Source organism: Typopeltis vanoorti, chromosome 18, assembly GCF_054136105.1.
Source record: "Typopeltis vanoorti isolate ZY-2024b chromosome 18, IOZ_Tvanoo_1.0, whole genome shotgun sequence".
In the NCBI taxonomy this organism is placed as follows: Eukaryota; Metazoa; Arthropoda; class Arachnida; order Uropygi; family Thelyphonidae; genus Typopeltis; species Typopeltis vanoorti.
Genome location: NC_143566.1, coordinates 79,499,045 through 79,526,418, shown reverse-complemented (window position 1 = coordinate 79,526,418; position 27,374 = coordinate 79,499,045). Strand labels below are relative to the sequence as shown.

General features: G+C 35.2%; 1 protein-coding gene across 11 annotated transcripts in view; it reads left to right on the top strand.

The window, feature by feature from the left end:
- The window catches only part of CadN (neural cadherin), a 1,238,426-nt gene that overhangs the window by 147,315 nt on the left and 1,063,737 nt on the right, over positions 1-27,374 (top strand). For all 11 annotated transcript variants that reach the window (XM_090407912.1, XM_090407911.1, XM_090407917.1 and 8 more), the window contains exons 3-4: positions 6,046-6,237; positions 18,268-18,514. In XM_090407912.1, the coding sequence (XP_090264038.1) occupies positions 6,046-6,237; positions 18,268-18,514 (439 nt within the window). The remainder of the gene's footprint in view (positions 1-6,045; positions 6,238-18,267; positions 18,515-27,374) is intronic.

The window sequence follows — 27,374 nt, the reverse complement described above, 5'->3', positions numbered from 1 at the left end:
ATATCCATTTTTGATAAATGTTTGGTTGATGATCTTGTATTCCTGGTTTAGAGCCTGTTCATTAGAACAAATAGTTAGGGCTCTGTGTTTAAGGGTGCTTATGACACCTAGTTTTTGTGTTGGGTGGTGGTAAGAATTTTTGTATATGTATTGGCCTGTGTGTAGGTTTGCGGTAAACTGAGAAGGAGAGACAGCCAGAGGGAAGACGTGTGACAATTGTCTAGGAAAGGAAGAGAGTTGTTTTTTTCCATTTCAATGGTGAATTGGATACGTTTGTGTTGTTTGTTTAGGTGGCTAAGGAATGTATTTAGAGCTTCGCGGCCGTGGGGCCAAATGGCGAAAATATTGTCGACGTATTTTCACTTGGTTCCTTATACAGTTGTATTCTTCCGATGATGACCTTGATATAGGGGTCGAAACGTCAAGTTTTATTTTATTAGTAATTAATAAAATAATCTGTTCAACACGTGTTTTTGTGTCCCTAAATTTACAAATATGAGTGCTGATCACCGTGTAACCTTAAAAGAAGAAAAAAAAAAATGAAAATTGTTTGAATATCCTCAGGATTGATATATTGTTATGGAGAAATTTAGTTGAAGTTTATCTGCACTTGACATATAACCATGTCTAAAGCAGTAATGATTAGTAAAAAAATCCAACATGCCTCCATAGCTCTGTCAGTTTCGATGATGCCCTTTGGAAAAACCTTGGTTCAAATCCTGTAGAATACAAAGAACCTTTTTATCAGACTTTTCAGCTGAAGGTGAGTTAGCTACTCTCATTCTACAGTGGCAGGATTTCTCATGCTGGAAACTCCACATTTTCATCACACAAACCAGACAGAAAAACATGCCAAATGACAGCCATAATACACTACACAGACGGGATTAACCACCCTTTCAGAGCATTGAGGTTTCAGTGGTGCCACTTAGCATGACAGGCCATTGAGCCTGACATGCAAGAGAAATCGGCAAAAAATCCAAGTCTTCCATAAATATAGCATCATTGTCAGGACACAAACAGAATCCTCAAAAGCAAAATGCTTCAGATGTCCTGATACAATTGTAAATATACATAACGTTTCACAGAAAACTTGTCTGAGTAAGCAAAATCATTTGCTAACCATTTCTGGTGAAAGTTAATGTACTTAAGCACACAGTACTAGGAATGCTAATTACTATAAATTAATAGTTTCCAAATACTTGTTTAGGGATGCATTAAATCTGTCTACAGCATCTGGTACTACAATACTTCCTAGACATTTGTTCTATTGCTTGACTGTTGTTTCATTTGAAGTGTTTTAAGTCTTCATTTATTGATGAACCTTTGATTAGTTTATTTTTTATACACACACACACACACACACACACACACACACACACACACACACACACACACACACACATAGCTGTTCATGTCTAATATCCATCTGATCACTCACCTCAGTATTTTCTTCAGCTAATGTATACCTTTTATAAGATAATAACTTCAAACTAAGGTTGGTCAATTGGTAGAGCCTCTGCTACTAATGGCTCACAGAAAGTTAAGCAAGTTTGAGCACGGTTATTAGTTGGAAGGATCAGTCATTCGATGCTGTTGGCACACTCTCCCTCGATGAGGCTTTGGACTCTCTGGAAGTGTCGCATAATAATATTATGATATTCCAAGTGAAGCATAACCAACCATTGTTTTGTATAAGGAAATAAATAATAAAAATCCCATTTGTGGTCCTGGCTTTCTTACTGTATTATTTAGAAAATTAATACATTAAGAAAGCCAGGTCGATGCTGTTGGCACACTCTCCCTCGATGAGTCTTTGGACTCCCTGGAAGTGTCGCATAATAATATTATGATATTCTAAGTGAAGCATAACCAACCATTGTTTTGTATAAGGAAATAAATGTATCTTTGTGTCTGCTAACAAAGTTCTTTAAATTAATAAAAATCCCATTTGTGGTCCTGGCTTTCTTACTGTATTATTTAGAAAATTTCATGTTGAACTGCATTAGTATTCTTATGTCCTTAGTTCATTTAAGTCAACCTGTAATAACTATCTTCATTAACTGTCCCTGGTCACTTTGTTGTCATATGAATTTTGACATATGTTTAATTCCATTATCCAGTGTCATTGATAAAAAATTAAGTGGACCTAGTATTGACCTCTGTGGAACTCCACTACTTACCGAAGTCCTTGTTGAAAACCTTGATAAATATGCACCGGATACTAAGAGACAGAAACTACGCCAAGTTTGCCCGATGAGGTGGGAGGAACGCCATGAAGCCATCATGACCATGGTGGAATTATATGATGCAGTGATTCATAGTCTTGAAACAATCATTTCTTGGGAAGACAGAGACTCGTCCTCTAACGCAAAACTTGAATAATTCATTGTATGAATTTGGTTTTATAATATCTTTAGCTTGCAAAAAATATTTGCGTACACCTTACCATTGTCTAAAATAATCCAAAAATCTCACAGTTACCTCTTAATTGTCCTAAATTTTGTTGATAATGATGTGACTCAATTAAATACCATTTGTGAAACACCAGCGTCTTCATTTAAAGATATTTACGATGAAGCGTTATAAGCGCCAATAATTTTAATATTGACATTAAAAAGCCAAGGACTACATCAAAACAAACATTATGGTACAATGTTCCAGCCGATTCTGTAGAAGAGTATTTCAGGAGGAATATTTTCATTCCATTTATTGATCAAATATTGACCCAGTTTTGGATCGTTTCACTCAGCACCGAAACATTTTGAAAAAAAATTTTTCTCTTCTACTAAATGGAAAAGATGCTCCAACAGCAAGTGCAATGGAAGATTTTCGTCAGTTGTGTGAATTTTATGCCGATGATTTGCCTTATACAAATCTAACAGTTTTGAATGCCGAATTCAAGTTGTGGTATAAGAAATTTGAAAAACCGTCTGCAATAGCTCCATGCAAAAATGCCGTTGATTCAGTTTTCAAAGTGTGACAAAATGATATATCCTAACATCTATAACTTATTAAAAATATTTGCAATGCTTATGGCAACAACATGTGTCAGTGAATTGTCATTTTCTAACTTAGGCCTTTTTAAAAACCTATTTAAGATCTACCATGACACAATCACGATTGAACGGACTGGCTTGCTGTATATCACAGAGAGATTAATGTAACCATGGCTGAAATAATTCAAGAGCTTTGTAAAAAGAAAACTGGATTTTATTCTTTAAATAAATTTTTATAATCACCTAATGAATTTTATTTAATGAATGAAATTTAATGAATTTAAATTGAAATTATTTGAACAGATACGGATAAAAATATTTTTAATGCAAATTCATTGCATTAAAAATAATTTTATTCTGCCCCTCCCCCCCATGATTAAATTCTGGGTGTGCCACTGAGGAATTACACTCAAAAAAAAGTTTTTGATAAACAGCACATTTTAACAAAATGTGTTATGATTTGTTTATGATTTTATTTGGCATTTAAATGGTTCTGCAGGTTGACAGTTGACTCCATTGTCAATAACAGATATTAAATGTAAAAGCCTGTAGTTTCCAGTATCATTTTTTGACCCTCATGTATGATTAACCTGAATCTAATGAAACCTTCATTATTATAGTTATAATCTGCCCACAGTTGCAAGAACCCTAGCTGGCAGAGTGCCAAGAAGAGAGGAATAAGGCGATGTATGAATTCATCAGCAACACACAAAACCACATACTTTATACGTAAAATTTTCCAACTGTTATATAAGCAAAATAGTTGCCACTTTAGAAACTAGAAGGTCCTTAAAAGAAATGCTAATTTTCCAATTAGCTTTTATAACTCATAATCTGAAAAACTCAGCATCATATTTGATTTTATGTTTATTAAAACACTTGAAGGTTTCCAGAAAACAAATACAGCTGAGCACAAATGCCAATTTGAAGGTACTGTGGGTGTCCAAGTATGGTCAGGCATATTTTTTTTTTGAATAACAGAAATTTAATGACACCTATTAGTGATAAGTATATATATACTTGATGGTTGGTCAGATTAAAAAGATCACTGGACTTACTTTGGAGTTGGACCACTGCTGCAACAAAAGACAAAGGAACTGGAGAGACATTGTGGCTATGGTCACGAGTGTCCTCAAACATGAGGAGACTGAGCAAGAAGATATATATATATACTTGTGAGTACTGCAAAGCACTGAACCTGCAAGATGTCATGCTATAAAATGAAGATTAAACAGAAATGTGTGCTCAGAGTATTTTTTCACATCTGTCTAATTTTGACTCGCTTTTTTATAATTACAGTGTGTGTGTGTGTGTGTGTGTGTGTATCTATATATTAAAGTTTTTTTTTAATTAGAAGTTTTCAGTGTTTCATTTGGATATAACAAGATATATCTTGCAGATATCACAAAAGTGAAGAGATGCAATGAAATATCCTATGGTTACATGGTGTGTATGACACTTGCTTAAGAGTTTGCAAGTAGATGTGCTTCAGTCAACTGTGAATGATATCATACATGCTTTGTAAATCCTTACTAATGATAGAGCTTCATAAACGTGGTTAAGCAAATGGGGGTAATTTTACTGATTCTTGAAAAGAAACTACCCATATGGTTTTGCAGATAGATGTGAACACACACACACACACACACACACACAGTGTCAACAGAAATGCATTGTGAGAAGTTGGATATGTGTGTTATAATTTTCTGATCTCAGTTGCACCTTTTGAATTTAAAGCAAGTTTTGGGTGGTGTAGGCATTTCACAAATAGAATTGGCCAAATCAAATGAGGCAGTGTCAGTGGATGAAGTTGCAGCTGACAGCAACTATTTAACTCAGTATGCAGCATTGGTTTTAGATACCAAACTCTGTTTTTTAGAATTTTTAGTATCTGATTGTGCAACACTCCTAGGCAATGTTGATTACTCTTATCATTTGGTATTTTAGGCTTACCTGGTTGTATCTTGAACACTTGCCACCAATTGCTACATAGCAGCATACAGACATTTCTCCAAATGGTATTCAACTGTCAAATTCCTCTCTGAAATGTTGTTAATCCTTTCTTGTACTCATTGTTCAGCATGCACCTTAAGATTGAAGTGGAGTTCAGAGGAAATTTTCTTGCATGGAGAATGTTAGACATTTGGAATGTATTGTCAGAAAAGTTCAATGTATAGTTCCGTTAGTGAATGAACTTGAGTATTATTAGATCTAGTGATGGATAAGTTGTAGTTTGCACATGGAGTCTGACTCCATCAATCTTGTTATGATTGAGGAAGAAACCATAAGTCAGTGAATCTTCGTTAGTTGCAAGACTCGGTGGATTAATAAATATAATACTAAAAGATCTTTTTCGAATCAAAATAGCTTTAAATTTTGAAAATCTAGCCACTAAACATTGCTGTTAACATTGAACCTCTTAGATGTTTCTTAGTGTATTTAATTCAGTGAAAAGTTTTTATTGTAAATATTAGAGGCTTATGCTTATTGAGAAAATAAGAAAATACTTGATTAGTTTATATTGATTTGAAAGAATATGAAAAAAAAAAAAAGACAGTGTACAGTTTAATTTTATTCCATTTAATAAAGTATAGAAAGATAAGTTGCTAATTATGCTTTGTATCCATAATTCCTCGTTTCCACCTCATTTTCTCTAATTGCTTTTTCATATACTTATTGTTTTCCTTTTCAGCTAAGAGGTATCAAAATATCTAGTCTTGAAAACCCTGCTCAAGAGACCAAACCTGAAACTTGTCAAGCCGCTTCAGGCCTTGATTAAGTCAGGCAGTGGTCTCATAACTGATAATGAAATTCATTTCCCACCTGAAGATAATCACAAACATCCATGCTTACAATGGAATTAAAACCTGAAGTCTGTTGGTTGGAGAGCAGATATACTAAGCCAACCAGGCTGGCAATAAATGTGTTTTTGCATCTTTTCATTTTTATTTTTAGTTTTGTATATACTATATACTATCACTTTTCATGTATAAGAAAATGAGCCATTCCTCAGGATTTATTTATAATTTTTGTTTATTTTTTTAAGAACCTGAAAGGCAGCGGATCATTATTCATATTAAAGATGTCAATGATGAACCTCCCTACTTTATTAATCGCCCTTTACCAATGCAAGCAGTTGTACAGCTGAATGCCCCACCAGGAACACCAGTTTTTAAGTTACAAGCAAGAGATCCTGACACTGATCATAACATTCACTACCTTTTAGTTCGAGACAGAAGTAAGTGGTGTTGGTTTCTTTTTAATATTGTTCATTATATTTATTAGCAATACATTTCTAGCCAGTAGTTATAAACAATTATTCACTGAATTTTGTATCATCAGTGAATTATGTATTTCTTTTTAAATTCACATTAAAAGTGTGACTAATTACTCTGCAGAATAGAAAAGCTAAAACCTTAAATTAGCTAAATGCTTTGAATGGTTGTCTTAAACACTATTATGTCCATTATTAATTTAGAAAACAGAATTCTTTATAAAATTTATGGAAAGAACTACCGTGTTATAGTAAACCTTCAGTTTAATATAAGCCAAAATAATCATTCCTCATTTCGACCTTCACATTAAGGTCATCGTCTGGATTGTACACATATATACAAAGGAACAAGTTACATTACAATCTACATGGTATGCTAAAGTTACATTAATTGGGTCAACTGTTAAAACTACTGGCCTGACCTCTGGTGGAAAAAAATCACCTTAATAATATAGCTGATGAAATTCATTTAGAAATGAGCATATTTTGAATAAAATGAAAGCTATATATAGCAATCTTATCAAAAATAGAAGTAGCAGCAGTCAAGTCATTAAAAGCTAATCAGGATATAATTGTAACAAAATCAGACAAAGGTAATTCCCCAGTTGTTCTAAACAGATCAATGTACATTCATCAAATGAATCAGTGTCTGATAACGGCACTTATCAACTTGTGAACTATAATCCAACTAACAGGATTAAGGAAAAAAAACTGTTAAATTACTTTTGGCCAAGAAGTCTGTCACTTCTTGGCCAAGACACTGTCAAAAAAAAAAAAAAGTTGCCCCATTATGCCTGCTCTCCCAGAGTATATGGTGTTCCCAAGATACACAAACATGCTGGAAGTTTTTCCACTTGGTGGTTATACTATAAATTAAAGATGCCAAGAAATTGCATTCTTGGTTTAATCCTTTATCAGCATTACTTCAACCTTGGTATCACCTCTGACTCCGGCTCCCACTGATAAGACTTCAATAAAGGTTGAAATTGGTCTGGTAGTGACCCTTCCCATAATGCATATCATTATACGTGTCTGTATGTGCTTTGCATTATGGGATACTAAGGCAAGTGATGTGAAGTCATTAGCTTCTATATTCTATATATGAGTTGCCTAGTGCTGAAATTACTTCAGGTGCAAACTTTGTTTGCTTATACTTGGATAAAGGATTAAACCAAGAATATAATTTCTTGGCACCTTTAATTTATAAACTTAATGTTACCCTTCAGCTGATAGATGAAGGTATAGACAGCCATAATTATCACCTAGCCAAGAAATTAGCTTTAACACTCAAGGAGTTCCTAGGTCATTCCTCCTCCTATATGAAGGACACATAATACTTCATAAAGAAAATTAAAAACATAACATGACAAAGATGATATGTTAGTCAGTTTGACATTTCTGCCCTTTTCACAAATGTCCCAATCATTGATGCAATTCTTCTCTTACAGAACAATTTTTTGTCCGATTTTATGACACCCTTTGCCCACGTACTACGTTGTGGTTACTTCATGTAGCAAAATTATTTTGGCCTACAAAAAGGTGGTGGTATGGGCTCACCCCAATACCCCCCCCCCCACAACACGCACAATTGCTAACTTTTATATGGAAACTTTTGAGCAATGTGCTCTAGATTCCTTTACTTTAAAACCTAGAGTTTGGCTTAGATATATTGACAATGTTTTTATCTGGCCACACAGCTGCCAAACTTTAAACGCCTTCCTCAGCCACCTGAACAAACATGAGTGCATACATTTAATTATTGAAATTGAAATTCAGAATTCACTTCCATTCCTGGGTACACTGATCACACGTTTTCCCTCAGGCAGTCTATATTCTTCATATATTCTTCATAGTAGTCTGCCATCAGCCCACACATACTGCCCAATATATATATGCTAACTCTTATCACCACCCTTCACAAACCTTGCAGTCATTAACATCCTTAAAAACAGAGCTATAACAGTTTGCTCTAATGAACAAGCTCTTAAACAAGAATTACAAATATTAGTAATACATTTATAAATATATGGCTATAGCAAAAATACTATCAAAGTTCTACATAAAACTTCATCAAAAGATGCATATAATATAAATTACAGTAAAACCATACCTATCCCACACATTAAAGGCTTATCAGATAAAATTAATAGAATTCTACACCATTATAATCTTAATGCTTACTTTTAAACCACTATAAAATTAAAAAAAAAAAAAATTCAACTCATGTAAGGAACCTCCCCTCCCATTGGCCCAACCTGGAGTATACTCTATCCATTGCACCTGTAGCTTACCTTATATTGGTGGAACTGGATGTACAATTCCTATCTGTAAAAAAAAAAAAAAAAAAAATAAAAAAAAAAAAAAAAAAAAAAAAAAAACCCCGACACATTAAATTTAACAATTTTGATGAAGCAGACCTCTTAAATCATGCTTTTAACACACCAGATTGCTGTTAACATTGGAAAAGTACATGTTCTTTACATTATACTAAAACCTGGTATGAATGCAAATTCAAAGAAGCCTGTGAAATTTTGATCAACCATCTTAATCTTAACAGTAATGGTCGCATAAAAATCTGAAGAATTTGGATGGCACATGTTCAGCCCACTTAAGTTCAAGGTTTCCGGCAAGCCCTTACTTTAGGACTCAAGTAATTTCAGCAGTAACTTAAGCAGTAATTTCAGCTCTTATTGGCTACCATCCATACTGTTTTAATTTATAGGTGACTTATATAAGTAATTATGTGAGAGCATGTTGCTCTCTAGCTTGATATCTCTCTTAATGATTTTTAACCAAATAGATAACAGGACTCTACCTTTAATGTAGTAAGTTTTTTTTTTTTTTTTTTTTTTTTACACCAGAGGTCCAGTAGTTTTAATAGTTGACCGAAGTAATGTAACTTTAGCATACCATGTAGATTGTAATGTGGCTTGCTTCTTTGTTTGTGTATACTCCAGATGATTACCTTTATTGTTAAGGTTGAAATGTTGAGTGATTATTTTGGTTTATATTAAACTGAAGTTTTAACATGGTAGTTGTTTCCGCAATTTTTAACAATGAATGCTGATCACCGTCTAACCATGAAGGAAAGGATAGAAAACAGATTGCTTAGGTGGGTTTCCTTTTTTTTCTTAAAGGGTGGGAAGCATATTCTGAAATTAAAAAAGTCAAACTTATATCTTACTTATCTACATCCCAGACATGGCACTGATGTGCTTATAAATCCAAGTAATAGCCCGAAGGATTACTTGGATGTTGAACACATTTACAAGCAAAGATAGGGAGGTTATCCCTTTAGCATTTTAAAATTATACAGCTACGATCCAGATACATCTTTGTTACTGTGCATAGATTTGGTCACTTGGATTTTTTGGGAATTAGGAAGTGGTGGAAAGTATCCAGAGATAGTGACCAAGCTTGTGATAGGCCTGTGGAATTCTCTCTCTGAGGATAAATTGAGGGTGTGTGGGTTACAAAGTTTAATTGACAGGCAAAAAGAGGGGACATGATAGAAACTTATAAGTTACTGAAGGGTTCTACAAGATTGATACTTTGAGCAGTTTTTCAATATGTGATGGATGAGAGAATTAGGGATCACCCTTGGAAGTTATGAAAGAGCATAGTTAGTAAGGGTGCAGACTACATTTTTTGCTTGAAGAATGGCAAATGAGTGAAATGGATTGCCAGACATAGTTTTGAGTGCCCTGACAGCAAATGGGTTTAGGGGATATATGATAGGAATGATGATGGTTAGTATGGGTCTCTTGTAATGTCTTCTAACTCCATGAAAATATTTATATAATAATAATGAAATACCTGCTTTTTTCTCGCCTTATCCCTCAGAAATAGCCATCTGTGAACTGTCATCTTCCCTTTCAGGTCTCCCTCGTCAGCTATTGCTCTCTTACTCTTAACATACATTTAATGTAAAGTACTCATAAGTCATCTTGCCTCCTTCCATTTTACTCAGTGATTCCAAGATGTAACCAACATAATGCAGTTGCATCCTTTATGAACCTACTCTTTCTCAGTTTCTGTTCCTCTTCTCTGTTTTGCATAACCCTCATCACTCTTCAATTAACCTTATCAATTCCACTCCCCCCCCCCCGCCCCAAGTCCTCAGTTTCCAAGTTTAAAGTTTTCTCATTTCTGTTAGAAAACTTGTTTTTACAAGTTTTTCCATTTGAGAAATATTTGGTCAATTTCTAAATAGAAAAACAAATTTGCCATTGAATCATTGTCTGATTGCATGCCTTTCAGTCCTTTCTAAAATATGGAGTAGGCCATCAATAGCCATTTTTTCACTGCCAGTGTGGATTTTGTCACTCTTGCTCCACACTGTAGTCAGCAAAAAAAAGATATAGAAAACTTCATGCAGTTATCCCTTGATATTCTCATGGCATTTGTTCAGTTCTGGAATAGAGACCTTCCTTTGTGGTATAACCTTATGTCAGATTTGTAATTGCGTGCTTATTAGCATAGAATCCTAGAACTCAAAGGTTGTTCATCACTATGTACACATTGCCTGTTTTTTTATTTTTATTTTTATTTTATTTTATTATTATTTTTAAGTCTCTTCAAGCAACTTGTTCCACTATATATATATGTGTATATATATATATTATTATTAAGGGTATTTACTCGGATTGTAGACATTTTTATATTAGAATTTTACTGACTAGAAACACCGAGATAAGACAAAAACTTTAATTAGAACACAACTAGTTTCGTTCGAATGCCGACTTCTTCAGCATTCGAATTTAACGGACAAAATTTCCGGTCCGTATGTCACATGTGAAAATTAACATTTTCTGTTAATTTTAAAATGCTTTTAACCAAGATTTGCTTATAATTAAATTAACAGGTTATTTTTTGTTATTAATTTCCTGTTATTAACAAATTTTGGCAAATAGGCCATCATATGTTGGAAAAACACTGTAGTAATTTAGCCGACATAAATGAGTCACCGCTCATAAAACATGTTAGGCGAATGATTAGGATGTGATCACACCAATCGCACTGTAATTGGTTCTTTTGTCGTGTGGCGTGACTTTCTGTGGCAGTTTTATTACACACATTGTCGTAATTTGAGGGAGTTAATTATAAAAAAACATCAGAATTCAAAAGTTCAAAAAAAAAACTTGATAGTTTTTTCAAAGCAGAATTACCTAAACCAAGCGCCTCAACATCGAATATTAACTTCACATTAACTAATCTAAAAGTGTGAAAATTGTGTTAAAAATTCTATGTAAAACAATTTTTTTTTGTTATTACAGTGCTAATATTGATAAAAAAAAATTGCAGTATAATGTTAGATATTTTTATTTTAAAATATTTGCAATTTAACAGACTTTCAATTTAACAGACACCCCTTAGCCACTTTTAGTCCCTTAAATCGAGGGTTTACTGTACTCTCACAAAACTGGAAAATAAGCAAATTCATTTTTTCCCTTGCTTGTTTTCCAGTTTTTTGTGATAGTATGTACACCTGAAGAAGTAGGCATTCTGACAAAATTAGTTGTGTTCTAATTAAAGTTTTTGTCTTATCTCAGTGTTTCTTGTCAGTAAAATTCTAATATAAAAATTATATATATATAAACCTCACTTTTTTGCTATTACATTTACTGAATTTCCAGGTATGGTTTTGCTTTCTCCTTATATCTAAATTATTACAGTTACTGCATACTCCTAGATTCCCCTTAGCACTAAATTATGTATCTGTGCTTATATTCTATTAAATGCCTTTCACAGTCCAGCAGTATGATATAGCCATTTCTATTTATCTCACTAAATTGTAATTATAGAAAGTGAGTAAATTACTAAGGCAAGACTTCATTTTCATAAAGGCATGCTGTGAACCATGTAGAGCATTATGTTCCTATCCACCAATTTCTGAATATGTACCCTGTTCAGATTTTTCAATATATCTTAATTGCAATTCTATAATTTACTGTCTCTCCTTTATGTTATGGAAATATTTTCTTGGGCTAAATTTGAATCCTGTCTAGGACATGAAAAACCTTTATAAGGACTTTTCAACTAAAGCTGAACCAACCTTATACAGAAGGGTTTTTCTCCCAGAAACTTGAATTTTTCACCCTGAAAATCTGGCAAATGGTCCAGAACACATGCAATTAGCAGACATAATATACTGGCCTTGTAGCCTTAGTTGCTTTGCCTATGATTCAAAACAACGAAAACATTCTTTCCAAGTGGAAAGGATGTTTTTGTGAAGTCATTAATTACTAAGGCAATTAATCTCTTCACATTAATTGCCTTAGTATCTCATAATGCAAAGCACACATCCTTTTGGATGAGTATAATGCTATGCATTATGGGAAGGGCCACTTCCCAGGCTGGTTTTACCCTTTGAGGTTGTTAACTTCATATCAGCTGTAGCATCTCATAATGCAAAGAACACTTCCTCTTGGATGTGTATATTAATATGCATTATAGCAATTTCAAGATTTATTGAGGTGGTCTCAATGAGAAAGACAGAGACAGACCTAGAAAGATACCAAGGCTGAATTAATGAATTTGAAAACTTGTAGAAACAAGTTTTTCCATTTTCATATACAAATTTACCATTTTCCATATACAAATATGGAAATATGGTTTTGAGGCAGTATGGTGTGAGATAGAGGTGAATAGAATCAATTACTTGGTGGGATGTTGTTATAGACCTGGTAATGTGGATGGTGGTGATAGTGAAATGTATAGTCAAATAAGCCAAGCAAATAAGAAAAGGGTGATCATTATGGGTGATTTTAATTATGGCAATATAGACTGGAATGAAGAGATAGCAACTGGAAGTAAAGAAAATGAGTTTCTTGAGTTTTTGAGGGATAACTACCTCAGACAGTATGTAACAGAGGGCACAAGAGGATTAAGAGTCTTGGATTTAGTCATCTCATCGGAGGACGTAATTATCAATGAGGTATCAAATTATCCACCAATTGGTGAAAGTGACCATGAGGTGATTACTTGGGTGGTTGCCAGCAGTGCAAGGACCCCTGTGAAAAAAGGGTATATGTGGAACTACAAGGGGGGGTGATTATGAAGAGCTCAGGAGACAGCTTGCAGGTGTAGCATGGAATGAGGAGTTAGCTGGAAAAGAGATCAATGCAGCTTGGGGGATTTTCAAAAAATATTTAGTGGATGCAATGTCTAAATGTATACCATGGGTGAGAAGGTTAAATAAGGTAGGTGTGAGATGGATGAATAAAGAGATTAAGCATGCAATACAGAGAAAAAGGGCATTGTGGAGGCAGCATAAGAGAAGTGGAAGTAACCAATTTCATGAGGTCTACAAAGACCAGGCAAGGAGGGTGACTTGGTTGGTGAGAGTAGCTAAAGAGAGGTATGAACAGCAGTTAGCTAATGAAGCTAAAAAGAATCCTAGGGAGTTCTTTCGATATGTAGCCAGCAAAAGAAAGAATGATTATGGAAGGATGACATTGATTGGAGGAAATGGTATAAAGACAGCTGTTGCAGAATGTGTGGTGGAGATACTTAATGAGCAGTTCATAAAGATCTTTCAATCTTGTGAATGTGACTTCATGGAGAGATTAAGAGCAGTTGATGATGGGGAGGAGAGAGAGACTGTAAGTGAGCAAGAGGTGTTTGGGGAGTTGAGTAAACTAGATGTAAATAAGGCTGTGGGACTTGATAATATATCACCGAGTATTCTGAAGGAATGTGCCAGAGAGTTGACACCTGCCTTGACATATTTTTTTAATACGAGTCTTGCACTTGGTCAAGTCCCTAAAGAGTGGAAGGAGGGCAAGATTGTGCCACTTTATAAAGGAGGTGATCGAACTCAAGCATCAAACTATAGGCCTATCTGTGTGTCAGGTGTTGTGGTTAAGTTGTTGGAGAAGCTTGTGAGAATTAGGATCCAGAGTTGGGTTGACAACAATGGTATAATCTTTGATGGACAGCATGGATTTGCTAAAGGGAGGTTGTGTTTTAGTAATCTACTTACTTATTACAATAAAGTGACTGCTTCCTTGGACAGAGGAGAAGGATACACAGTAATATACTTGGATTTTGCAAAAGCTTTTGATACAGTACCTCATGATAAGTTGACAGTCAAACTAGAGCAGATGGGGTTGGATATTAGATTAGTGCATTGGATTGGAGACTGGCTATCTGATAGTTATCAACAAGTTGTGTATGGGGGTGCAATATCCAGGAAAAGGAAAGTCACTAGTGGAGTGCCTCAGGGATCTGTTTTAGGGCCATTACTATTTAACTTGTATATTAATGATATAGGCGAAGATTTGGATGGAGATAATCAGTTGTTTGCAGATGATGCAAAGTTGGGACGAACCATAAAGAGTAGTGAAGATGTTGTGGCCTTTCAAGAAGACTTGAATAAATTGAGTGATTGGGCAAGCAAATGGGGATGTGAGTTCAATGTTGCAAAATGTAAGGTTTTAAAATTTGGAAAACAAAGATGGGATGCAGAATTCATGCTTGGTGAGAATATATTGTTGGAAGTAGAGGAAATAAGAGATCTGGGAGTGATAGTGGATAAGGATCTAAAATTTAGGGGACACATCACCAAAATTGTGAAGACAACACAAAGACTTCTGGGAATGATGAGGAGGACACTGATGTGTAGAAGTAGGGAGATTCTTGTTCCGTTGTATAAGGCTTTGATTAGGCCACACATGGACTATTGTGCCCAGATTTGGTTACCTGGTTTTCAGAAGGATGAAGAGATGTTGGAAAGTGTCCAAAGGCGACTGACTAAGGTAGTTTCTGACCTCAGGAATGTCGAGTATGAGGAAAGATTGAAAAGATGTAATTTGCAGAGTCTAGTGGAGAGAAGGAAGAGGGGAGATATGATAGAGACCTACAAGTTGGTAAGGGGTTGTTATAGGATCAATGGTGGAGAAGTTCTACAGAGAATAGTGGGAGATCAAGGGAGAACCAGAGGTCATCCCTGGAAACTGTATAAAGAGGGTGTGAGTAAGGGAGTGAGAGGCAGGTATTTTTTGTGCAGAGTTGTGAATGATTGGAATGCCTTGCCTGAGAGTGTGGTGTCTGCAAGGAGTTTGAATGTGTTTAAGACCCGGTATGATGAGATGTGTGTGAGATAAAAGGACCTCCTAGATGAGTCTTTGACTCCATGAGGTCTTGTTTAATAATAATAATAATAATAATAATAATAATAATATTTTCCATATACAAATGCCGGCCTGGTTGGCCGAGTGATTAGCATATCCGCTCTCCAGCCAAAAGGCTGCGGGTTTGAATCCTGTTGTGGGCATGTGTGTTTGTCATTGTCTGTGAAAATATTAGTGGTGGTGGCGAGCAGTAGATGCCGTTGGTGGAGATGGAGAGTTGTGGAGTAGGTGCCCCCCCCCCCCCCCTCGATGAGTCTTGGGACTCCCTGGAGGTGTCACATAATAATAATAATAATAGCAAAAAGGTGTATCATCTTATTAAAATAAAATTCTTTTAAAATATTAAAATAGGAAGATTTTCAACTTATGTCTAAAGTACATTAAACTTCGAAAAAAAAAATTATATTCTTGCTTATTTCTTTATCTAAATGTTCAACAAGCAAAGCTTGCTCATGAGGAATCGTTTACTAGGCTACTTGTATATAAAGGCTGTTGACTTCACATCAATTGCTTCCACTGGTGTGATCTCGATAAAGGTCAAAAATGGTCTGTGTAGTAACCCTTCCTATAATGCATGGCAATATATGTCTGAAAGGACGTATGCCTTTCATTATGGGAGACTGAGGCAGTTGAGGTGAATTTAACAGCTTCTGTGTTCAACTAGCCTAGTTGTGTATGCTTACTTGAGTAAAGTTAAACAAGAATAAATTTTCTTGATTATAATTTACATTGCAAACCAATGGGAAAAAATTTCTACATCTTACTCTTTCTCAGGATCCTGCAAGTGCCAAGGCTTAAACAATGTGTCATGGTCAGTGCCAATTTTACTGCACTTTCTCATACTGGCAGAGATATCCTATCTAATATCATTGACTAATAGAGATTTTGCAATATACTGTGAAATTATTATTATTATTACCCCAAGACCTCATGGAGTTAAAGACTCATCTGGGAGGTCCTTTTATCACACACACATCTCATCATACCCTGTCTTAAACACACCCAAACTCCTTGCAGACACCACACTCTCAGACAAGGCATTCTAATCATTTACAACTCTGCACGAAAAAAAACCTGCCTCTCACTCCCCTACTCACACTTTCTTTATACAGTTTCCAGGGATGACCTCTGGTTCTCCTCTGATCTCCCACTATTCTCTGTAGAACTTCTCCACCATTGATCTTATAACAACCCCTTACCAACTTGTAGGTCTCTATCATATCTCCCCTCTTCCTCCTGTCCACTAGACTCTGCAAATTACATCTTCTCAATCTTTCCTCATACTCGACATTCCAGAGGTCAGAAACTACCTTAGTCAGTCTCCTTTGGACCCTTTCCAACATCTCTTCATCCTTCTGAAAACCCGGTGATCAAATCTGGGCACAATAGTCCATGTGTGGCCTAATCAGCCTTATACAATGGAACAAGAATCTCCCTACTTCTACATGTCAGTGTCCACATCATTCCCAGAAGCCTTTCTGTTGTCTTCACAATTTTGGCGATGTGTCCCCTAAATTTTAGATCCTTATCCACTATCACCCCCAGATCTCTGATTTCCTCTAACTCCAACAATATATTCTCACCAAGCATAAATTCTGATCCCATCTTTGTTTTCCAAATTTTAAAACCTTACATTTTGCAACATTGAATTCGCATCCCCATTTCCGTGCCCAATCACTCAATTTATTCAAGTCTTCTTGCAAGGCCACAACATCTTCACTACTCTTTATGGTTCATCCCAACTTTGCATCATTTGCAAACAACTGAATATCTCCATCCAAATCTTCACCAATATCATTAATATACAAGTTAAACAGTAATGGCCCTAAAATGGACAGATAAAATGAAATCTCCATTTTATCTGTCTCTCTACTTAATAATTCAACTGTTTCTTCTACTACTATCATCTTCTTGCATTCATCAGTCATTCTTCTGTAATCATTCTTATGTAATGGAAAAAACTTTGGGATCTGTTTTGGTTTGCTCAACTATTTCCTCTAATAATCTAGGTTTTATTTTGTTACCATGTGGGTTGCTCCTCTTTGTGCTTTTTCTGCTTATGACATTTCTCTTTGTATTTCTTCTGTAATATTCTTTTCATTCTGTTGCTTAATGATGCTACTTATTTAATCATAAAATCGAGGAGATTTTATAGTACACACAAGACAAATTTTTAGATTTATCACAGTCAGAGAGAGATTCTATCTGGAAGCTGAGCAAGGGTTAACAAGAGTGAGATTTAGGTTTCTCATGGTGTATAAAGTGAGTCCCAACATCTATCTCTAATCCAGAGTATTTTAGTAATGTCTGACAACTTTTGATTACTTGTATATGGAAATATGGAATAATTTCAGTGGAATAATTTCCAGTTATTCAGTACAATTTTGTGGTTGAATAATTTAGTTGTGTTTGGGAACAGGGTTAATATGTTATGAGTGGAATGATAGGTGTTGAGTCAGGAATGGCTCTAATTCCATGTAGGTATCTGTATGATGATGATAATAGCTGTTTGTTGTTGTTGTGCAAATGTGGCTATAACTTGCCTTCAATTATCTGCTTGAAGTGAATCATGCTTCCTCCTCTAAGAATATATTGCAGTACATTTAGATTTATTATGGTCTTTGAATAGCTAAATCCTAAGCAATTATTAGTGAATTTAGAATTAATTGTCTGTGTACAAAATCAGAATTGTCTGTATACGAAAAAAAAATGTACCCGCTGGTTCGAAGAATTTAAAAATAACAATGTATATTCCATCTTGGTAATGATAATTATGGCTATTTTGTGAAAATTGTGATAATGAATTACATTATTTTTTTAATGAATGAATATATATATTTAAACAATTTATTAATTTTAGCTGGTGGGCGGTTTGAAGTTGATGGACGATCAGGAGAAGTTAGGACACTAGGTAGCGATTCCTTTATGTTGGATAAGGAATATGTATTGTATGTAAAAGCTGAAGATCATAATGGTCTTGGTGAGGATCGTCAATATCAGTCAACAGGTGAAGAAAGACTTTCTATTATGGGAGGCAAGAGACCTCCACAGTTCTATATGCCAAAATATGAAGCCACGATTCCTGAAAACCAGAAAAAAGATTCTGAGTAAGTAAAATATTAAAGGTTTAGGTTTTTTTTTTTTTTTAGTTTTTTTTTTACATGGATATATTTGTACACACACACACAGAGCTGTACTGAGAGGCAGCTCAGTATTCAGGTAGAGTAATTGCAAGCACACTCCCAATACACATTTGACAATAAATTTCAACATAAGGATTATTTCAATAAAAATGTGTTTAATGAATAACTAACTTTTATTTAGAAGTATTGATCAAGTGTTAATTAACTATTTAATAACCAACTAGTTTTTCCGGCTATTCCTGTCGGCTTCTTCAGTGTACAATAAGGTAGGTAAAATAAATTACAAGCTAGACGTTCACTGACAATTCTAATTCAATAACAAAATAGTTCTGAGCATGAAACAATACATGTGTCGTGGATACATGATTTACTTGTTGAGAAACATTTTGTAGTTGGCACTGAAGTTCATTTCATGTGTGTTTAGTGATCTGATTAAGGTCTTCCATATATCAGGTAGGATTAAATCTTGGTTCCTGTTGAGGTTTTTTGTGGAACGGGCAACTGTAGCTGCTTCTTTGAAGATTTTGGAACAGTAGTTTTCTTCTATACAAGGCATATAAATTTTATTCAATTCAATAATGTGGTTGGTTGTAGAGAAGTGGGGAGAAAGGCCAGATATATCTTGTCTGTTGTTTCTTACATAATCGATGTGTTCCCTTTCTCATTTCGAAGCTTCTAGACGTCTGACTAATGTAACTAAGACCACAGGAACAAGGGATGCTGTAAACTCCAGCATACTTGTAGAAAGGATGGAAGTCTTTCGGTGATCTTGGAAATTTCTGAATAGTTTCAACTAGCTTGAAGGTCACTCTAATATTGTGTGGTTTTAGGAGGAGAGCCAGTTTTTTGGAAATGGTACCAACGTATGAAATAGTTATAGTGGTGATATATTGGGTGACATCACATTGTCTTTTGAAACTATTCAAATTGCCAGTTGTCAGTTAACGTCTAGCTTGTAATTTACTTTACCTACCTTATTGTACTCTGAAGAAGCCGACAGAAATAGCTGGCGAAACTAGTTGGTTATTAAATAGTTTATTAACACTTGACCAATACTTCTAAATAAGAGTTAGTTATTCATTAATCTCGGTGGTCAAGAATTATAACAATTTCAAAAATGTGTTTAGTTTAAGTATAATTAGTTTTGAGCACAAGTATGGAAAGCATGCTTATGAAAGTTTAACATCTAGGAATGTGGTATGATGAACTTTTGGCTAGATGGTAAAGCCAACTTGGTATAGCTTTGTTTATCTTATTAGAATGCATTATTATGTAACATGAATAATGTGTAACTTTTAGTGTACTACAGAATATAAATTATGCATAATGTTAGTGACATTTCAACATTTAGATGAATTTCATTTGCCCAATGTGAGGCTACCTATATGCTTTACTTATTGCAGAGGTAAAAGTAGCTTGAAAAAGTATTAAATTTTGTCTTTAGCCCGATAATCATCTGGCATGGTTATTGGACTATCATAATCTATAATAATAAACGTATTATTGATTTACAACTTTCTAGGAGTGGATTAACATAAAAACCAAACAAAATATCCTTGTTAGAAAGCCATCTTTGAAGAAGGTGGTACAAAATTGAAAAAAAAAAAACAATGTATCCATAGCATAATTCATGAACAGTGGAAACTTCTGTCAGTATGCTTTTTCAGAAATATAGTTCAGAGATTTGTAACATTTTAGCATATATAAAGATTTAGCATATTCTTCTTTCTTAATCCTCCCCTCTTCTACCTTTTACTGTGTCAAGGTATATATTGTTGCAACCGTACTTAAGGATAAGGTGGTTAGCCCTATGCCTCCCAGTTTGTCCTATGTCTGTAGATTAGATGTGCGTGTTACAAGGCTGGTTTGACTGTTCTGGGGGATGAAAAACCTGAATTTCCAGGTGATAAATCCCCCCCCCACACACACACCTCCATATGAGACTGGCTAACTCATCTTTTGTCGAAACAGACCAGATAAAGGTTCCTCGCATCACTGACAGGAATCAAACCCAAGTCTTTCTAACCAAAGGGCTTTGTCTATACCAACTGAGCCACTGAGGCTCCAGATTTAGCATATTAACATATAAAGAGGTAGTACTAGCACACAAAGACATAGAAAGTCTATTGACATGAACTGTTAAAAAAATAAGTATTATTAATAAGGAAGGATATTATTATTATCTGAGACATCAGGGAGTCAAGGATTCATCAAGAGAACCTATAAATCATCCAAACCAACTGTTATACCTTCTCTTAAATTTATTTATATTAGATACACTCACTGTCCCTGAAGGTGAACTATTCCACTCACTCACCACTCTGTGAGAGATAACCTTACTCTTACACCTTTCTTGACTGTGAACAAACTTAACTTCCATTCCATACAAAGAAATATTCTATCAGACTATATCCTATAACACCCATTAAAAAGTTTATAGACCTCTATCATATCACTCCTCTTTCTCCTGTTAACAAGAATCTTTAATCCACATATTTGCATTCTGTCCTCATAATCTAAATTCCATAATCCAGATTGTGTTTTTCATTACCAATACTGGTTTTTAAGTTAACTATTGAAATTAAGTTTTTTTTGTATGATTCTCTTGTCTTTTGTTAAGAATTTATTGTCTCAATATTGTATTCAATTGAATCATATTCAACATAGCGGCTGCCAGTTTTAACATAAATTAAAGGTGCCAAGAAATTATATTCTTGGGTTCATCTTTTGTCCAAGTGTATGCAAACAAAATTTATATGTGAAGTAACTTCACGACTGGGCTACTTGTATATAGAGGCTAATGACTTCACATTAGTTGCTTTAGTATGCAATTTAATGTATGAAGTATGCAATGCATATATCCTTATGGACATGTGTAATGTTATGCATTATGGGAAGGGCCACTACCCAGACCGGTTTTGACCTTTATTGAGGTCTTATCTGTGTGGAAGCGAGACCCAGAAGTGATACCAAGGTTGAAGTAATGCAGAAGCCATATTTCCATATACAAGTAGTCAAAAGTTGTCACACACCTTACTAATTACTCTGGATTAGAGATAGATGTTGGAAGCTTTTTCACTTGATTATACTATAAATTAAAGATTCCAAGAAATTATATTCTTGGTTTCATCCTTTATCCAAGTTTAAGTAAAGAAAGTTTGCATGCGAAGTAACTTCATGATTGGGCTACTTGTATATAGAGGCTACTACTACGACGGCACTTCTGCATTACTTTAACCTTGGTATCACTTCTGGGTCTGGCTCCTACTGATGAGACCTTAATAAAGGTCAAAACTGATCTGTTGAGTAGCTATTCCCATAATGTATAGCATTATACATGTCCGTAAGGATATGTGCGTTACATTATGAGATACTAAGGCAACTGATATGAAGTCATTAACGTCTATATACAAGTAACCCAGTCATGAAGTTACTTCACGTGCAAACTTGTTTGCTTATGCTTTGATAAAGGTTGAAACCAAGAATATAATTTCTTAGCATCTCTAATTTCTAATATAATCAATTGAAAAAGCTTTTAACAAGTTTTAACATGTTGTTGCCCACCCCATTATCATTTAAAGACTGTTATATTTAGCTTTGTTGATGATTTCATACCTTGCTATGCATGTGACATATATGCATCCTATTTAAAAATGTAGCAGGTGATGGATGGGAATGTATATGAGTACCTGAAATATAGGCAGTAAGAAGTGCTGATAGATATAAGTATCTATCAGCGCTTTTGATAGATATTGGTCTATCAAAAGCGCTTGATCTTGGGAATTAGCAGCAGTAAAGAATTCTTCAGAAACAGCTGAAATTAAATTTGTGGATTCCAGTAGATTTGACATTGGACAATATGGTAGAGAGAAAGTTTCTGATGGTCATGATCGTATGTGACTGTCAATTGAAAGCAGAAAATATGTGAAAGGATGGTAGAGATGGGGGGGAGAGGAAATTGGAGATGAGAAGAAAGAGAGAAAGTGGAAGGAAAAGGGGGAGAGTGAGTGAGTAATTGGAAGCAATAAAGAATCAGGGATACCATTGAGAGAAAGATGAATGAATCTGTTTATATGTAAAGTCAGTGATTAGGGTGTGCAGTGTAGAGTGCCAGAGGAGTGCTTGCCTGGTGGAACAGTAGTGTGGCAGTGAAGAGGGTTAAAATGTAGAGGAGATGATAGTAATGGTTGGTAACAATAACCTGAGAGATAGCATAAATCACTGCGAAATTTGAGGTTGATGTGAGGGATAGTGCAGCAGAAATGTGTCCCAGGAAAGATAATGAGTGTGTTGTGTACCAGTATAATAACGTGGAGGAGAAGAGCAGTGATAACAAATGAGATGATAGTGAGAATGTGTAGGAAGATAGGTTTGGAATATGTGGATATCTGGAGTACATTTGAGGATAGAAAGTTGTATACAAGAAATAGATTATATTTGAATACAGAATAGAACACAGACATTTGGAGAAACTTATTTCTGGGAAAGTGAGTGGCAGGGCTTGGAAACTAGAATTGTAAGGGTGAAACATAGAGAGGATGGCCTCTTGTTGGGATATAGTGGTTTGAGAAATGAGTGTACACTATATTGTGGAGCTGTGTGAAGTATGAAGGAAATAATGCCTATAAGAATACTGGCAACGCACTAGTTTTTTTGTACATAAATGCTAGGAACATTAAGAATAAAGGGAATGGGTTTATGGCATTGGAAGGTAAATGTGGTGGAGTGATGTTTCCTACTACATATATAATGTTTTGGTCACTTTTTGGTCAGAGCTTGATTAAAGGTTATTATCTGCAAGGAAAGTTCCCATATGGTTATTTTCTGTCAACTGTCATGGAATATGAATAGCTATTGGTGCATCATGCATGTCATCCATTCTGAACCTTTATTGTCAAGACAAATAAGCTTCTCTGGTGGAAGCAGCTCTCAGCCTATGTTTTAACAATAAAATCATTGGCAAATCTTCCTTTCTGGACCAAGATGATTTTTGCCTGTGTTGAAGTTGAATACAGCTTGCATCAGACTGCATTCATTCCTTTCGCATCATGGTACTCATGATAAGTGATGAATTGTGTCCTCTCAGGGCAGAATCGCAGTGGAAATAACAATGGCTATGAGAATATATGGTGTTAAATAAATGTTTATAAGACAAGATATTTAGTGTGATGTTGCTATAGGCTATTTGCTTATTATTATTACCATTTGTGACACCTCCAAGGAGTCCGAAGACTCATCGCAGGAGGACACCCACTGTACAACTCTTCGTCTCCACCACTGACGAGCCACTACCACCAATCATCTACATCAGTGCCATCTACCGCCCACAACCATCACAAATATTTTTTGTCTGAAAATTGCGTGTGTTCTGAAGGGCCGATTTGTCTGTATGCAGGATGAAAAACCCGAGTTTCCGGGAGAAAAAACCCTGCTACCTCCGTATGAGATCGGCTAACAAACTATAGATGGTAATAAGTAGGAAATTTTTAGGCAAATTCGTTTAGCTGCAAAGTGAATTATCACTATGGGTCTTCAATTATAGCAATATAAACTGGGCAGAGAAGACCACATTTACTACTAAGGGAAATGAATTTTTGGATGTCTTGAAGGATAGCTGTTTTAGGTAGCATGTGTTGGATGGAACATGAGAATTAAAAGTTTCAGATTTGGTCATAGCATCAGAGGATCTGATTGTTACTGAGATGTCATACCCGAAGTGTTGAGCGTGATAATGTAGTTCTGATTTGAAATGTGACAAAATGGTAAAACAGTGACATGAATAGACATGAGAAGCCACAGTTTGTCCAGAGGTAGCAAGGCAGCAGGAATTTATATGGAATTATAAGATAGGCAGCAATCAGACTTACAAACCAGCTTGCAGCAGTACAATGAATGAAAGAATTTGAAGGAAGAGAAGTCAGTAATGCATGGGAGATACTAAACAAAAAATTCTTTACATCAGTATCAGATTGTATACCTCGAGTGAAGAAGATAAAAGTGATTTGGAGTCAAATGGATAACGAGAAATTAGAAAGGAATTGCAGATGAAAAAACAAAAATTAAAGTTAACTCAGTAACAAATACAACTTCCAGTGTAGGTAGATCTCTTTATGTTGAAGACATCACCATCATCTCCTTGACATGAAGGTCAGTGAAAGGCAACTGCAATGTGGTGATCTGATGAACTTTCACAGATGCTCATTAACTAATTCAAGATTTTAGTACACAAAATTGTTTTTTTAAACAAAATGCAATCTTTATTGTACCCAGAATTAAGGCAGAGGCAAACTATTGTCCTGATATCAACAGAAGCCATATTCCTCAAACTCAATTTTGACAGGAAGCTTTTTTTGGTTCGCGTTTACCAATGAAGAGAAAAGTGCCATAAGGTACTGAACATCCTCCATGCTTTCTCCTCTATAGCATGGGGTGAGATTATATATGTTTCCTACTACATATATAATGTTTTGGTCACTTTTTGGTCAGAGCTTGATTATAGGTTATCATCTGCAAGGAAAGTACCCATATGGTTAGTTTCTGTCCACTGTCATTGAATATGAATAGCTATTGGTGCATCATGTATGTCATCCATTCTGAACCTTTATTGTCAAGACAAATAAGCTGCTCTGGTGGAAGAAGCTCTCAGCCTATGTTTTAACAATAAAATCATTGGCAAATCTTCCTTTCTGGATCAGGATAATTTTTGCCTGTGTTGAAGTTGAATACAGCTTGCATCAGACTGCATTCATTCCTTTTGTATGCTTGTGCAAAGAGATTTTACAAGCACTTCACATTAATATAGGAATATAGTATACTTGAAAGGTCAAGGTCTATACTCCACCATTATATCTCGTCCGTGTTAGATAAGGTTTATGTGACAGTTTACCAGCAGCACTTTAGTGCACTGAACAGTGTAGTTTAATCCTGCATTCTCATCTATACAGATGATTCAATATTTTAGTTGTCTGTTGTATTTACTGCTATTTTTCCTGACCACAGTGTGTCCAGTTGGATTGCACCAGAATGTAGCATATAGTACTGAGCTGTAACCATACAAATTGCATTTCATAATATAAAAAGCACTACCCAAAATGTATGATTTATCGGAGATGGAGTTGCTCTTGCTCTCTGAATGCTTTATAGCGTATATGTTCTGTTGTTTACAACCTTTATCTTGTACTGTATTAAGTACTACAATTATTTTAACAAATAGTCAAAAACATTCACTTCTCCTGTCTCCAGCAACATTGGAATCAGGGGAAACAAAGACTGCAGATGGCAGTTTTGTTTCCCTTGATTCTAATGTGGCTTGGACTAACTCCACTCTGTTTGTTGGTCTCCTATACAGACTGCTAATAAAAGCAAAATTAATTCATGAGTGGTAGTCATCAGTGCAGGAAGCAACTACAAGTAAATTATCAGATTAAGCCTGAAATTTAATTATAACAGCCCAGTTTATCTAGGGACCTTGGAGATGGAGTTGCTCTTGCTAGACTTTTCCTAGGTCAGTCATCTTACATCTTTTCTGCTGAGAATTGATGATCACATATTATCATCATTATCCCAAGACCCCATGGAGTCAGACTCATCTAGGAGGTCCTTTTGTCATACACACGGCTCATCATACTGTGCCTTAAACACTCAAATTCTCTGCAGACACCACCGTCTCAGACAAGGGATTCCAATCATTCACAGCTCTGCATGCAAAATAACCTACTTCTCACTCTACTGCTCACACCTTCCCTATACAGTTTCCAGGGATGACCTCTGGTTCTCCCCTGATCTCCCACTGTTTGCTGTAAAACCTCTCCAACATTGATCCTATAATAACCCCTTACCAATTTGTAGGTCTCTATTATATCACCCCTCTTCCTCCTATCTACTAGACTCTGTAAATTGCATCTTCTCAACCTTTCCTCATATTCGACATTCCAGAGATCAGAAACTACCTTGTCTCTGGACCCTTTCCAACATCTCTTTGTCCTTTTGAAAACCAGGTGACCAAATTTGGTCATAGTAGTCCATGTGTGGCCTAATCAAAGCTTTATACAATAGAACAAGAATCTCTTCACTTCTTCAGTGTCATCTGCATCATTCCCAGAATTCTGTGTATTGTCCTCACAATTTTGGCAAGGTGTTCCCTAAATTTCAGATCCTTATCCACTATCACTCCAAGATCCCTTATTTCCTCCACCTCCAACAATATATTCCCACCAAGTGTAAATTCTACATCCCATCTTTGTTTCCCAAATTTTAAAACCTTGCATTTTGCAACATTGAACTTGCATCCCCATTTCTGTGCCCATTTGCTCAATTTATGCAACTGTTTTTGTGATATGTGCCACCATGTTGCCTTTGCCGGTTAGTATGCTAAGCTCTAATTTCAAAGAATTTGTAAATAAATCTATACAAAAATTCCTACACACTAATAACACTGCAGGCCTACAACTTTTATAGCAACTCTTACTCATGAACATACCATTATATACTATTAATTATTTCAAAAACTTATTTGAAACACGAGTCCTCTTTACACACCGCTACTTCTTGCAAATATATTTTTCATATGTATGAGTTTTTCAACATTAATTTTTCCTTGTGTCATGTTTAGTGGAATGTTACCACTGTACTCTAGAATGTGACATAAGGAAAGATGGTAGATTGTCAAACTAAAAGCATATGAAGTTTAACTTTTTATAAAGAATTAATTTGTATGATTACTCCTGATTAATGTATTTTATATCTTTATAAAAAAAAATCTGTAATTGTTAAAGAATAAAAAAAAAAGGCTTGTATAGCTCTGCAGAAATGGCAGTTGTATCCA